General features: G+C 40.6%; 1 protein-coding gene across 1 annotated transcript in view; it reads left to right on the top strand.

The window, feature by feature from the left end:
- The window catches only part of pcdh15b (protocadherin-related 15b), a 642,771-nt gene that overhangs the window by 519,624 nt on the left and 109,991 nt on the right, over positions 1–13,156 (top strand). Inside the window, exon 25 of the mRNA XM_060841768.1 lies at positions 2,382–2,522. Coding sequence (XP_060697751.1) covers positions 2,382–2,522 — 141 coding nt within the window. The remainder of the gene's footprint in view (positions 1–2,381; positions 2,523–13,156) is intronic.

A 13,156-nucleotide genomic window follows, 5' to 3' on the forward strand; every position in this document is an offset into this window, starting at 1 on the left:
TGCACATTTATCCATTTCTGAAGAAGGATGACTGGACTCAAAATATTAGCTCTTTTCCTCTCTCCACAGACCTGTTCTTCAGCAATTTCTGTTTTTGTTTCTTCCTAAGAGCTTACTGCATAAGCAATAAATAGTGAGACATGACAAGCAAGACTATGGGAAATTGGATCTTGTACTGCTGAGGGTGTATAAGGCTCTTGTGAGACCACATATGGAATATCATGAGCGGTTTTGGGCCCTGTGTCTAAGGAAGAACATGCTGACTTAGAGAGGATCCATTTACAACAATGATCCTGGGGATGAAGGGCTTGTCATATGAGAAGCAGTCGAGGAGTCTGGTTCTGTACTCAATGAAGATTAGAAGAATGAAGGATGATCTGATTGAAAATTTAAAGAATATTGAATGGCCTGAATAGAGCAACAATGGCGATATTTCCTCCAACATGAGTGACTAGAACCAGAAGATACAGTCTCAAGAGTGAAGGGTAACTCTATGAGAACTGAGATGAAGAGGAATTTCTTCAGCCAGAGGGTGGTGAATCTGTGGAACTCATTGCACAGAAGGCCATGGAGGCCAAGTCATTGTGTGTCTTTAAGACAGCTGGACAGGTTCTGATTGGTAAGGGGACCAGAGATTATGGATAGAAGGCAAGAGAATGGGGTTGAGAAACTTATCAGCCATGATTGAATGGCGGTGCAGACTCAATGGGCTAAATGGCCTAATTCTGACCCTATACCTTATGGTCTTAGTTATTAATCTGCTCATTCTTTCATTACCAAGATCCAGCAGTGTGTGGCACTGGAAGCCATCCACCAATGACCAACTTTGTGGTTTTGCAGGGTGGCAGGTACATGGGAACACCACCAACTGCAAGTTCCCTTCTGAGCTACTCATCATCCTGACTTGGAAACATATTGCCATTCCTTCAGTGTCACTGGCTCAATGTCCCTGGAACTTTATCCGAAAGAGCATTGTGAACCTCATGGACAGCCGTGGTTCAAGAAGACAACTCATCATGACCTTCTCAACTAGAGTTGGGCAATAAGTGTTGACCCAGACATCAATACCCACAACCTGGACATGAATCAAAAAAGCTTCAGCAGCAGGACCCTCTTCTCAACCATGTTTCTCTCCATGGGTCAGAGGGGATTAGTGCAGAAATCTAGTTCAAAGGCTGCATTACCCACAGTATAGGGTTTAGATAAAGAAGATCACCTTTCTGGATATATGTAAGCACCAGTCCCTCAAGAGGTTCAGGTTCTCACAGCAGGTTTGTGCTGATGTCTGCCATCTCTGTGGTCCTGGTGAGCATGCATTGCTAGTGGCTGTCAAGGTGGCTATCAATGAAGGACCATCATCCGTTCACTACTTCTCCCTAGAGTTGTGCACTATCTCCAACAGAGAGAAGAAAACAGAGAATCATAACCATGAGAAATGGACTATGCAGAGAGAAAGATGACAATAGTCTTTCACTTACCAAGAAGCATACCAATAAGAGAAGAGTGAGTGCAAGTGTTGGCTATTCAAATGAGGGTTTGGTGAGGTGTCTGGGGGAAAAAAAAGGAGTGCGACTGTAAGGTATAATGGTTGAAGAGTGTTTTGCAAGAGAACATTGGGGATGTTAGAATGTGGAGATTGGACAGTTTTTGTCCATCCTGATGAATTCAACAAACCTCTTGGGCACTGCACGCAGGATCAAGGGACAACACTGCTGCCTACTTTCTTCCTCAGCCATTTCTCTCCATGCCTTCCTGATTTGACAGGCTGGAATCTTCTTGTCATTAGGGGAAAATGGTACTTCTCTGTAGTTCCTCAGATCAAACAGTGGAATCTCCAGAAAGAATTTGAAACCATGGCATGGCCTTCTCAAGCCTCCTTTCCATTCCTCTAGATGCTGTCAGCATGGAAAGCTTTGCACAATTGCCACTCTGGCTTCTGTCCTTTTAACCAGAAATCTGTCCTTTGATAGATGCAAGCTATCATCACCTTTGCACTCAATGACAATTCAAGAACTGTGGAAGTGGTTAGGTAAAAGAGTCACTGCGAAGGCTGCTTCAATGACAAACAAGTTCATGACAGACTGTGTGCCCCACCCCCATCTCCTGAGAATGGTCAATTACATTGACATTCATCTTCTGCTGTCTCCCCATTTCCTCATTCTCAATGGGATTTCTCTACTCTATTCTCGTACTGACCATCTAAGATGCTGTTTTATTGATGTTAAGAGTGTTTGATGACTAAAGGATAAAGTTTGAGATTTGGAAAGCACTCCATTTTGAATTTCTCCCCTTCTGCATCTTAAAACAAATCAGAAATAATCTAAATTAATGAAATCCGCTGTTTTCCTGTGTAAATAACATTTGGCTATTTCCCATTTCAGGTGTATTTAGGATCAACAATCGTACAGGAGTCATCACAACAAATAAAACTTTGGATTATGAATCTGTAAAAGATTATGAAATTAGGATCCAGGCAGATTCATTGTTGTTCTTCAAATCAAACCTGAGGGTTCCTTCAAGAAGTAAGTCTAGATGATTACATTTATTATTGTTTTCAACTTAAATTATTATGGACTGGTCACTGGTTTGCAATGTCAGTAGTAATGTAATATGGCTGATAACATTCAAAATATTTACTTAAAAAGATCAGGTAACTTTTACTGCTTGACAAGTGAGCCACAAAATTTTCATCCTTCCCTCGTGCTACAGTGACACCAGCCACCATTCGAGGCTAAGCAGAGCTACTATCGTACACACAGAGATGACCAGAACATGAAGGGATCTGGGGCTGCTTGGTCAATATGTGTATTCATTTGAGAGAATCATCTGACGAAGAATTAAGCCATTGGCTAGCACCAATAAAGCAGAAAAAGTGAAATTTGACATGAAACATTAACACTCCTTTTGCAGATTCTGTCAGACTTCCTGGATATTTCCAGCTCACTGTTCTTGTTTCCCGATTTCTAGCATATGCAGTTATTTGCACTCATTTTAGTAAGTCAGTAGTAGTTCTGCAGAGGGAAAAAGCATGTTGCATGATTTGATCTTGCATATTGCTCAGGGCTAAACATTGGAACAAGTGAAATGTCATCTTAACAAGTAGCTACAGAAGTGCAATTCTCTACTGCATTTTAAAGTCTTCCGCCTTTTTCAAAAGATTTGAAAATTTTAGCCCTCCAAGGATGAAAATACGCAAATGGTAAACAGTCCATGGAATGCTAATATGACTACAACTTCAAGTGAGAAAGGAGTTGTCATGCAGATGATTGAATTTGATACGAGAAACATGTTTGGTCAAGTTTTAAAACAAGCGTAGGAATCTTTGTGACATGATCAGAGTCTTGCAGTGTCATTTGTTTTGCATGTTTAGCTTTTATGTTTTTAAAGCAACTGTTAGTAAATTTGATAGCCACAGTTTTTTCTGATTTTTGTGGGAGTTTTTTTGAGTACAGGATAATATGTTAGTCGAGATGTGAGTGCTAGCAGGAAAGCTTTCTCCAAGTATATATCTGTGTTCTTAAGGTAGGTGCAAGTAAAAAATGTTGTGATCACATTGATCTAGGTAGATGGATTAGGATATGGTGTGAAATTGAACAGTTTTGCAACTGAACATATAATGTGTGAATTAAATTGAATACTGATTTACCACAGCTCAGAGTCTGGGAATATAAAAAAACAGAAAAAAAATGTCATTTGTAAGATGGAATTTCTTCACAATCTCAGAAGGTCCCTTCAAGGCACTATTTGCTGCCTCTTTATGAATATCTACTCTGTCTTTCTTTGTCATCAATTTTTTTGTTAGTGTCTAATCATTGAAATTCTACTCTTACTCTCAATGCTTCCCAATCCTGCCTTGAATCCTGACCTAGCAGTTATCACAACACTTGGCATTTCCCTCCAGAGTTTGCATTGACTACCATAATCTTATTGTGGATGGTTTTATAAACACTACGGCTTTTTATCTGAGATCTGGTATGCAGCTAGTGATATCTTTTTCCCTTTTTAAAGGCTCCTTCTACCTTATACCAACTGTCCTGACTAAAGCAGGATATCAGCATTGCATTGTGACCCATATCACAAAACTGACATTTGATGTTACCTGCCCCTTTTATGCACTTCACTGCATTTCTCACCTCTTTTGTTGCATACTTCTGCATTTCTACCTAACCCACCACAGCCTGCAAAACCCTACTCCAAGTTTCTCACCTAGATGTCCTTCATTTGGGGATATACCATGGGAATTTTTAAATCCCAGATGCCTGATGTTTGAGTCTCCTTTTATTATAATTGATTATCTGCCATCAAGTTCCAATGCCTAATATTCAGCTTTTGATATACTTGTGCCAAGGAAAACTCTCCTCCCTCTTACTGAAGTCAATTTAGTCACTCAAAAGCAGGCTAGAATACATCAAGTGCTTTCGACCACATTTTTCTGTGTTGAAATTCTTTACTGGATCATCTCAAGATAAAAAAAACCCTAATGTCTTTACTGTCAAGCATCCCCAAAGACCCTACTCCACTGCTCCTTCAACCCTAACCTCTGGAGGATACCATTTATTGCTAGGATTGGTAAGCTAAGGAAATGTTCTTGGTGTAATTTTAACCCTGATACATGGGAGTACAGTTTCAAATTACAGAACTAAAATACAGCAGATGTTGAAAAACCAAAACAAACACAGAAAATGCTGAAAATACTAAGCAGGTCTGTTAGCATCTGGGGAGAGAGAGTTGATGGTTGAGATTGCTGAGCTCATCAACCCAATATGTTGGGTGTAGTCTGTCAAGGAGGTGAGGGTCCTGTCAAATGGCTGGAGAGCTGGTTGAGAGATCCACATTGTCATTTCCAAGGAGGGCCAGAAAAATCAACGCGGCGATTGGGCAGTGGTAAGATTGTGATGGACACTCACCTCAAATTACGACCCTAGGATTGGACTTCTCTGACAGATTCTCTTTTCACTAACTTCTGTGAAAGGCTTTCACTGAAAACAAGGATCCATTTGTTAGTCCTTACCATGTGTCTCTCAACATACCTAACTAGCATAAACCCTTTCAGAATGTTACTACTGGTTTGGATCTTTCATTTGTCTGCACATAAAAGTCAATATTGAACAGTCATGATTTGGAGATGCCAGTGTTGGACCGGGGTGTACAAAGTTAAAAATTACACAACACCAGGTTTAAGTGCAACAGGTTTAATTGGAAGCACACTAGCTTTCGGAGCGTCGCTCCTTCATCAGCTCTACTATCACTCGATGAAGGAGCGAGGCACTGAAAGCTAGTGTGCTTCCAATTAAACCTGTTGGACAATAACCTGGTGTCGTGTGGTTTTTAATATTGAACAGGACACTATTCTGATGAAGCAAATACATGCAAAATGAGCCATAGTTTATAAAATGACATCTATTGAACAACTCTTCATGTTATGTAGCTAGTAGACATTCCTTTGTACACTGTTTAAAAAAAACTGTTAACTAATCATAATAAGATTATTATGATGAGATTGTGGAACACAAAGCCTTACTTTTGTTTAAAACTAGTTTGTGCAGTTGGAGATATTGGGCTGAATGTCCTCCTTTTGTACTATAACAATTCTGATTTTGTTTTAATGAATTCACTGAGATAAATAACAAGAACCTGTTAAACAAGTGCACTAAGTTTTGATCTACAGTCCATCATCTGTTGTTTCCATGAATACAGCTACAAGGTTCATAGGGAATCACTAAGTAATCTCCCTGTGGAGCTCACTACGTATGAGTTCTTTGACTGCTCAGTTGGAGTCATAACCCGAGCCATTTATAAAGCAGATACAGGGTTCTCCCCTCCAACCCCCACCCCCCCCCCCCCCCCCCCCCCCCCCCGCACCCCCCCCAGCTCTGGATCTAGAGTCCTGAGTTCAAGTCCCACCCATTCCAGAGGTGGACAATAGTATCTTGAAGCAAGTTGATTAGAGAAAAAAAGGGTAATTTTTTGAAAAAGCAAACCCAGTAGTGGAGGGAGTCATATGCCTGCCCTTCTTCGTTGGTTACATTTGTGCCCAGGTGTCTTTGGAGAGGGACCACGCAGTGTCAATTGATGCTGTTGATGCCTTTAGAGAGTGTGGGCACAATGGGGTTTACCATGCTTTATTTCCCCCTCCAGCTCCATTTTGATTTAGTCCCTTCCCTCCATCCCTACTTCCTCCCACTTTGGATAGTTTGCCCTTAACAGACTTTGTACGTAAATATTGAATTGGCTGCACAATGTGATTACTAGTACTTGTTTAATGGAAAGAAAACAAAAGTAAAAGTTGCGGTGATTTTGGTGGTGGAAAAGTCATTCAGTTGAATGTGATAACACTTCTGGCAATAAAGAGAAAAAGATAAAGTAGACCCAGGAAGTGGTCTTGTGGTAGAGGTAGTGGTAGTGTCCCTACATCTAAGCAAAGAGACCTGGGTTCAAGACCCAAGTTTCCAGAGGTATGGCATAACATCTCTCTGGAAAAGTTAATTAGAAAATATATATATAAAAAAAGATAGGTCTGTTTAACTGTCTGTTCCATGCTGGGACAGGCTGTGAATTCCACAAGTAGTGACTCTGTTTTTGAGTACAATAATAAATGGTGTTTCCTTCCACTCAAGCTTCCCGAGTTATTACAGTTTCCCCCTCCCATTCCATGTTAACTTGAGGGCCAGACCTTTGAATGGCTTTAAATCTGTTCATGTATTGATGCACACTCACTACCATCAATCACATTTGCCTACCCTTCTACCCTTCAAACCTGATTGGCTCCAGTAGTTTGGACCTGAACTCTTCACCTTGTTAACATAAGGTTTAAGAATCAGCAACTTATCTACATTTCTTTTACCTAAATAATTGTACAAAGAAAAATTTTCAATTAATTTTCCAAATATGACATAGGATAAAGAAAAGTCCAAATGTTAACCATCTAAGATGTTTTCACTGTAATCAACCAAAACCTTTGTTTTGAATTTATTCTCCAATTTTTTTTTCGAGGCAATACGAAAGGCAAAGATATATTGTGAAAACTGCTTCACTCTTCTAATTTCATCAGAACAGAAACTTAGTGACTAAAAAAGCAATGTTTCAAGTAGGAAGAAAAATAAATCTCCAAACGGTAATCAGGAGAACAGTAACTTGTCTTCTTTATTGCTCCCTGCTGCCATCGCTCCCAGACATTGTATATAAAGCACCAGCTGAGCCAGCACACTAAATGCCACATGCTGATTTAAGTAGCAAGATTTTAATTATGAGGAATGCACAGCTAGGGGAAAACAGTATCATGCAATACAGCTTGCAATTTGCACCAAGTTTGCACATACCACTGATGCTATTTTTGGCAAAAACAAATTTAATGCTTAACTAATTGGATCCATTATTGCTGCTTTATTCCTACATTCAGAAGATTAAAAAAAAATTAGTTTCTTCAACCTTTCCCCTAATGTCAAAGATTTAGACAGCTGTACCATACCATGCATTATTGCAGTGAAAACAGAAAATGCTGGAGAAACTCAGCAGGTCTGGCAGCATCTGTGGAGGAGGAAACAGTGTTGTCATGTTGGATCTAATCTTTGCATTCTTTAAAACTGAGGAGAGGTGGAATGTGTTGGGCTGCACGCAGTTGTAACAAGGTGGAGGGCTAGGTAGAACAAAGGAAAGGTAATGGAAATGTTGGAGGCTGAGTGTGATTAAAGATCAATGATAAAATAGAATAGAGGTATCTTACCTCAAATGGAAAAGATAAGTCAACTCCAGCCCTCCCTGGTTGACAAAAGAGATAGAAATTAATATAAAGTGTGCTTGTGCCAAATGGCAGGTAGAAAATGTAATTGAGAAGCCAAGAGAAATATTGAGGATTCAGAGGGATGGTAGAAAAACACACAAGAGGAGCAAGGAGAAATTATAAGAAAAGACTGACAGCCAAAATACGGGGTGTCCCAAAATCTCCTCAAGGCAGTACACAGAATGAAACAGTGGTAAGAGGAGGAGTAGAGCCAATTGAAGACCAGAAAGGGAAATTACAGATGGAAGCAATGGACATGGCTGAAGTGTTGAATCAATACTTTGCATCTGTCTTTACCAAGGGGGAGATGCTACTTAAGATATGATGACAGAGGAGGAAACTCAATCACTAGGGATATTCAAAATTAATAAATAAGGAATATTGGATAGATTGATGGTGCCCCTAGTTGACAAGGATTCAGGACCAGATGAGATGCAGCCAAGGAGTTTGAGAAAAAGTGAGAGTAGAGACTGGAGGGCCACTAGCCATCATTTTTCAGACTTGGGAAAGTTACTAGATGACTGGAAAATTGCAAACATTGTGGCCTTGTTCAAGAAAGATTGTAAGAATAAACCCAACAAACACAGGCCTGTCAGTTTAACTCGGTATGAAGAAACTCCCAGAAACAATGATTCAGGATAGAATTTGTAGTCATGTGAAATAAAAATTTCCAAGTGACTACGATTAGGAAATGCCAACATGAATTTCTAAAGGGAAAATTGCGTTTAGCTAATTTGTTGGAGATTTTTTAAGAGGTGGCAGAAATGTTTGACAAAGGTCACGTTCTTGATTGGTATACATAGACATAAAGATAGCATTTGCTATAGTGCCACACAACTGAATTGTAAGAAAAATGACAGCTTATAGAATAAACTAAACAATTGCAATGTAAATGCAAAATTGGCTGAGTGTTAGGAAACTGAACCACTGGGTGCTCCAGTTTTTCCCACTGTCCAAAAATGTGCGGGTTAAGTGGATTGGCCATGCTAAATTGCCAATAGTGTCCAGGGATGTGCAGGCTGGGTGGATTAGGCATGGGAAATGCAGGGTTACATGGATAGGGTAGGGGGTGGGTATGGGTTGAATGCTCTTCAGAGAGTCAGTGTGAACTTGATGAGCTGAATAGTTGCTTCCACACTGTAGGGATTCTATGAAAGTAGCGAGAAGTATACAACATTGACAGGAGTGGAAATTCAATTTGATGTTTTTCCCCTTCAATAACCCAGAGTCACAAGACGATAATAGTATTTCTGTGCGACCTCAGCTGAGACCAGCTGAATCCATGCTGACTAGGTGATAAGCAGAGGTCCTTTATGATAAACTTGGCACAGTCACATAGCATTGAGTGCACTAACCCATCAAATGTGGTGATGTCACTTTCCTTACTTTTACATATTGGGAAAACATTTCAAAAGCTTGTCAAGATTCAATCATTTATTAGAAATGTTATTGTGTTAGTACCATGGTTTAAGTTTCTCAACAATTCCACCACTTATCTTTATGCTATAAATTGGTTTCACTCAGCCAAAACATAAATGTACCATTTAGGTAAATTTCCAGTACAGAACAATTGAAAATGATTGTCAATTAAAAACTGGCACACTAAATTTAGGCTTTGTGGATTCAGGTTCAGAAGTTAATTACAGATAAGAAGGTTCATCAGTCCTTCTGCGTTCATTCATCCAGAATTTCTAAATTACCCATTCTAAGCAGAATAAAAACTGACATGATATTGAAAGAAGAAGCTTATTCTCCTTTTTGTGTCAATGTTGTCACCTCCAACACCAGAGGGTGCTCACATTGAGTAGGACATGCATGAATTGAGCAATAAACCTTGAGCTTAGTGCCTGTTTAAAGGGTGTTTTTTGAATGACTGTCACAAATTGCACACAAGGCCTTTTATAGCAGAGGAAGAGGCAAGCCAACCAATACAATAAGAATGTTTTTCTTTTTCACTCACAGGAGCTTGGCATTGCTGGCTGAACCAGAAATTATTCCCATTCTGGTTGCCCTTAGGGAAGAGGCTGCAGTCCATGTGCTATAGGTTGACTTGCAATGCCTTTAGGGAAGGAGTTGCAGGAAATTGACTCAACAACACTGAAAAAATAATGAAACATTTCCAAGTCAGGATGGTGTGTGTGTCTTGGAAGTGAACGTGCGAGTGGTGGTGTTCCTGTTTTATCTGCTGCCCTTGCCCTTCTACATAGTAGTGGTCACCATTTAGAAGCTGCTGTCTAAGAAACCTCGGTGAATTTCTGCGATGTACCTTGTAAATGGTTCATACAGCTGCTGACTAAATGTTAGTGATAGAGGGAGTAAGTGTTTGTGCATGTGATTCCAATCAAGCAGGCTGCTTTGTCCTTGATAGTGCCCAGCTTCTTGAGTGTTGTTGGAGCTGCGGTCACCCGGGCAATTGGGGAGTATTCTATCGCACTCCTGACTAGTGTCAAAGGGTGTGGCACTAAAAAAGCACATCAGATCAGGTAGCATCTGAGGAGCAGGAGAGTCGCTATTTCAGGCATAAGCCCTTCACTTTTTGACTCTGACTTTCTAACATCTGCAGTTCTCACTTTCTCGCACACCTCACTTGTACCTTGTAGATGGTGGACAGGCTTTGGGGAGTCAGGAGGTGAGTACTCACTGCAGTATTCCTAGCCTCTGACCTGCCCCAGTAGCCACAGTATTTATATGGTGGGTCAGTTTAATTTCTGGTTAATGATTAATGGTAACCCACACAAAATTTTACTGGGATTTCAGTGATGCGTAACACCACTGAAAGTAAAAGGAGAATGGTTAGCTTTTCTCTTTTTCTCTCATTGGCAATTGTGTAATGCAAATGTTATTTCCCTCCCTTGTTGGCCTACATTTGGATATTCTTCAAGCTTGCTACTTAGATATGGACTTCTTCAGTATCTGGGGATTTGCAAATGGCCCTGAAACATTGTGCAATCATCAATGAGCAGCCCAAATTCTGATTACATGGTGGAGGGAGGTTCATTGATGAAGCAGCTGAAAATGAATGGGCCTAGCACTCTAGGAACTCCAACAGTAAGGTTCTGGAGCTGAGATGATTGATCTCCAGTGACCACAGTGATCTCCCTATGTGTTCAGTATGACACTAACCAACAGAAAGTTTTCCCCTGATTCCAGTTTTGCTAAGCCTCCTTCATGCCACACACAGTTAAAAAACTGCCTTGATGTCACCTTATCCTCTGGAATTTAGCTGTTCTGTCCAAGTTTGAAGTAAGCCTATAATGAGGCCAGAAGATGAATGATCTTGGTAGGACCCAAACTGGGTATCAGAGAGCAGATTATCACTTAAGTCATGAATTTTCTTTATATGCCCATCCTCCCATGGACCTGAATAAGGAATGTCACCCCTTTGAGCAGGAACCAAGGCACTGGCAATCATTTCTTTTCTGAGAGTCATTTAGACCTAACAAAATCCTAAAATTCAGTTCTGGGGAAGAGTCTATGCCTGTGGAGTAATGATTTCTGTAAATAATCCAACCTGAATTGAATGCACTCTGGATGCACAACACCTACCTGCTCCCTAAGTATATAATGCTTAGGAAAATCAGCACTTACATGTCAGAGCACTGATTGGGAACTGATTTTTCTACTGTCCTGAGGTTGAGTTCGAGGCAATGTTTGTGAAGTCTTGGTCTAAGGTGAAGATAAAGATTAACTTTTATTTTAAACACTTATTTGCATCTAGTTAAATATGTACATTACATTCTACACAGTATCCAAGTTAGAACTGCTTTATCAGGGCCCTTTCGCCATATGCTATGATCACGGCGGCATCAATGACAAGGCACCCTATGTACACATTCGGGTGTTAGCCCTTACCTCTACAATTTGCACTAAATCCAAGAGAAATTTGGGTCAGAGAGTGGCTCAGTGCTTAGCACTGCTGCCTTACAACACCAGGGACCCGGGTTCAATTCCACTCTCAGGTAACTCTCTGTGTGGAATTTGCATGTTCTTCCTGTATCTGCGTGGGTTTCCCCCTGGTGCTCCAGTTCCCTTCCAAAGTTGTGCAGACAGGTAGGTTGGCCATGCTAAATTGCCAGGGATGTGTAGGCTAGTTCAGTTGCCTATTGGAAAAGCAAGTTTACAGGGATAGTGTAGTGGGGTGGGTCTGGATGGGATGCTTTTTGGAGAGTTGGTGTGGACTTGATGGGCCAAATGGTTTTGCTTCCACAGTGCAGGGACTCTGAAATTAGTCTAATTGAATTACTTATCCCATTTCTTCCCTTCACACTTTCTCTTCTTTTTCCAGTTTTGGTGTAAATTATTAGGGAGGATATTTTATTTATCAGGTAATTTTCTGATGACACTACAACAGATGAAACCATTGGGAATATAAGTCAACTGTGTTTGATGTCTGTGTGTGCTTCCAAATACGCGTAGTAAATCAAGATCAGTTAAATCTGATTTGATGTAAAAAATGAAATGCTAAGGAAGGCCCTACAGAACCAATTTCCAGTCTTTTGGACTTCCAGTTTTCTGATTTACCCTGGATATGGAATTCCAATGGAATCAATGCTTCATGCAAAGTCTTTTCACTCAATGTTATGATTTTCAGGAATGAAACCTTGACTTTATTGATGATATCTTATGCACTACTCTATTCAGTAGGTTCTATAACTGATGACCTTATAAATCACCCAAATATTAAAGAAAATTGCAGACACTTTTGAGAACATTGTAAAAGCTTTTAATAGTGACTGTAACTTGAGGACAGGTAGAACTCTTGAACAAGCAAGACTTACAGGATGAGTTCAACTTCCTGAAGAATCTTTGACAATTTTATATGTGACTTTTACAGATTAGTTGAACTTGTGAATAAAGAGTCTTGCATCAGAATTCATAAGAGACAAGTGTGGCACGGTGGCACAGTGGTTAGCACTGCTGCCTCACAGCGCCAGAGACCCGGGTTCAATTCCTGCCTCAGGCAACTGACTGTGTGGAGTTTGCACATTCCCCCCGTGTTTCCTCCCACAGTCCAAAAATGTGCATGTTAGATTAGATTAGATTACATACAGTGTGGAAACAGGCCCTTTGGCCCAACAAGTCCACACCGACCCGCCACCCACCCATACATTTACCCCTTACCTAACACTACGGGTAATTTAGCATGGCCAATTCACCTGATCCGCACATCTTTGGACTGTGGGAGGAAACCGGAGCACCCGGAGGAAACCCACGCAGACACGGGGAGAACGTGCAAACTCTACACAGTCAGTCGCCTGAGTCGGGAATTGAACCCGGGTCTCAGGTGCTGTGAGGCAGCAGTGCTAACCACTGTGCTACCGTAGGTGAACTGGCCATGCTAAATTGCTTGTAGTGTTAGGTGAATGGGTCTGGGTT

Source organism: Hemiscyllium ocellatum, chromosome 22, assembly GCF_020745735.1.
Source record: "Hemiscyllium ocellatum isolate sHemOce1 chromosome 22, sHemOce1.pat.X.cur, whole genome shotgun sequence".
Classification (NCBI taxonomy): Eukaryota; Metazoa; Chordata; class Chondrichthyes; order Orectolobiformes; family Hemiscylliidae; genus Hemiscyllium; species Hemiscyllium ocellatum.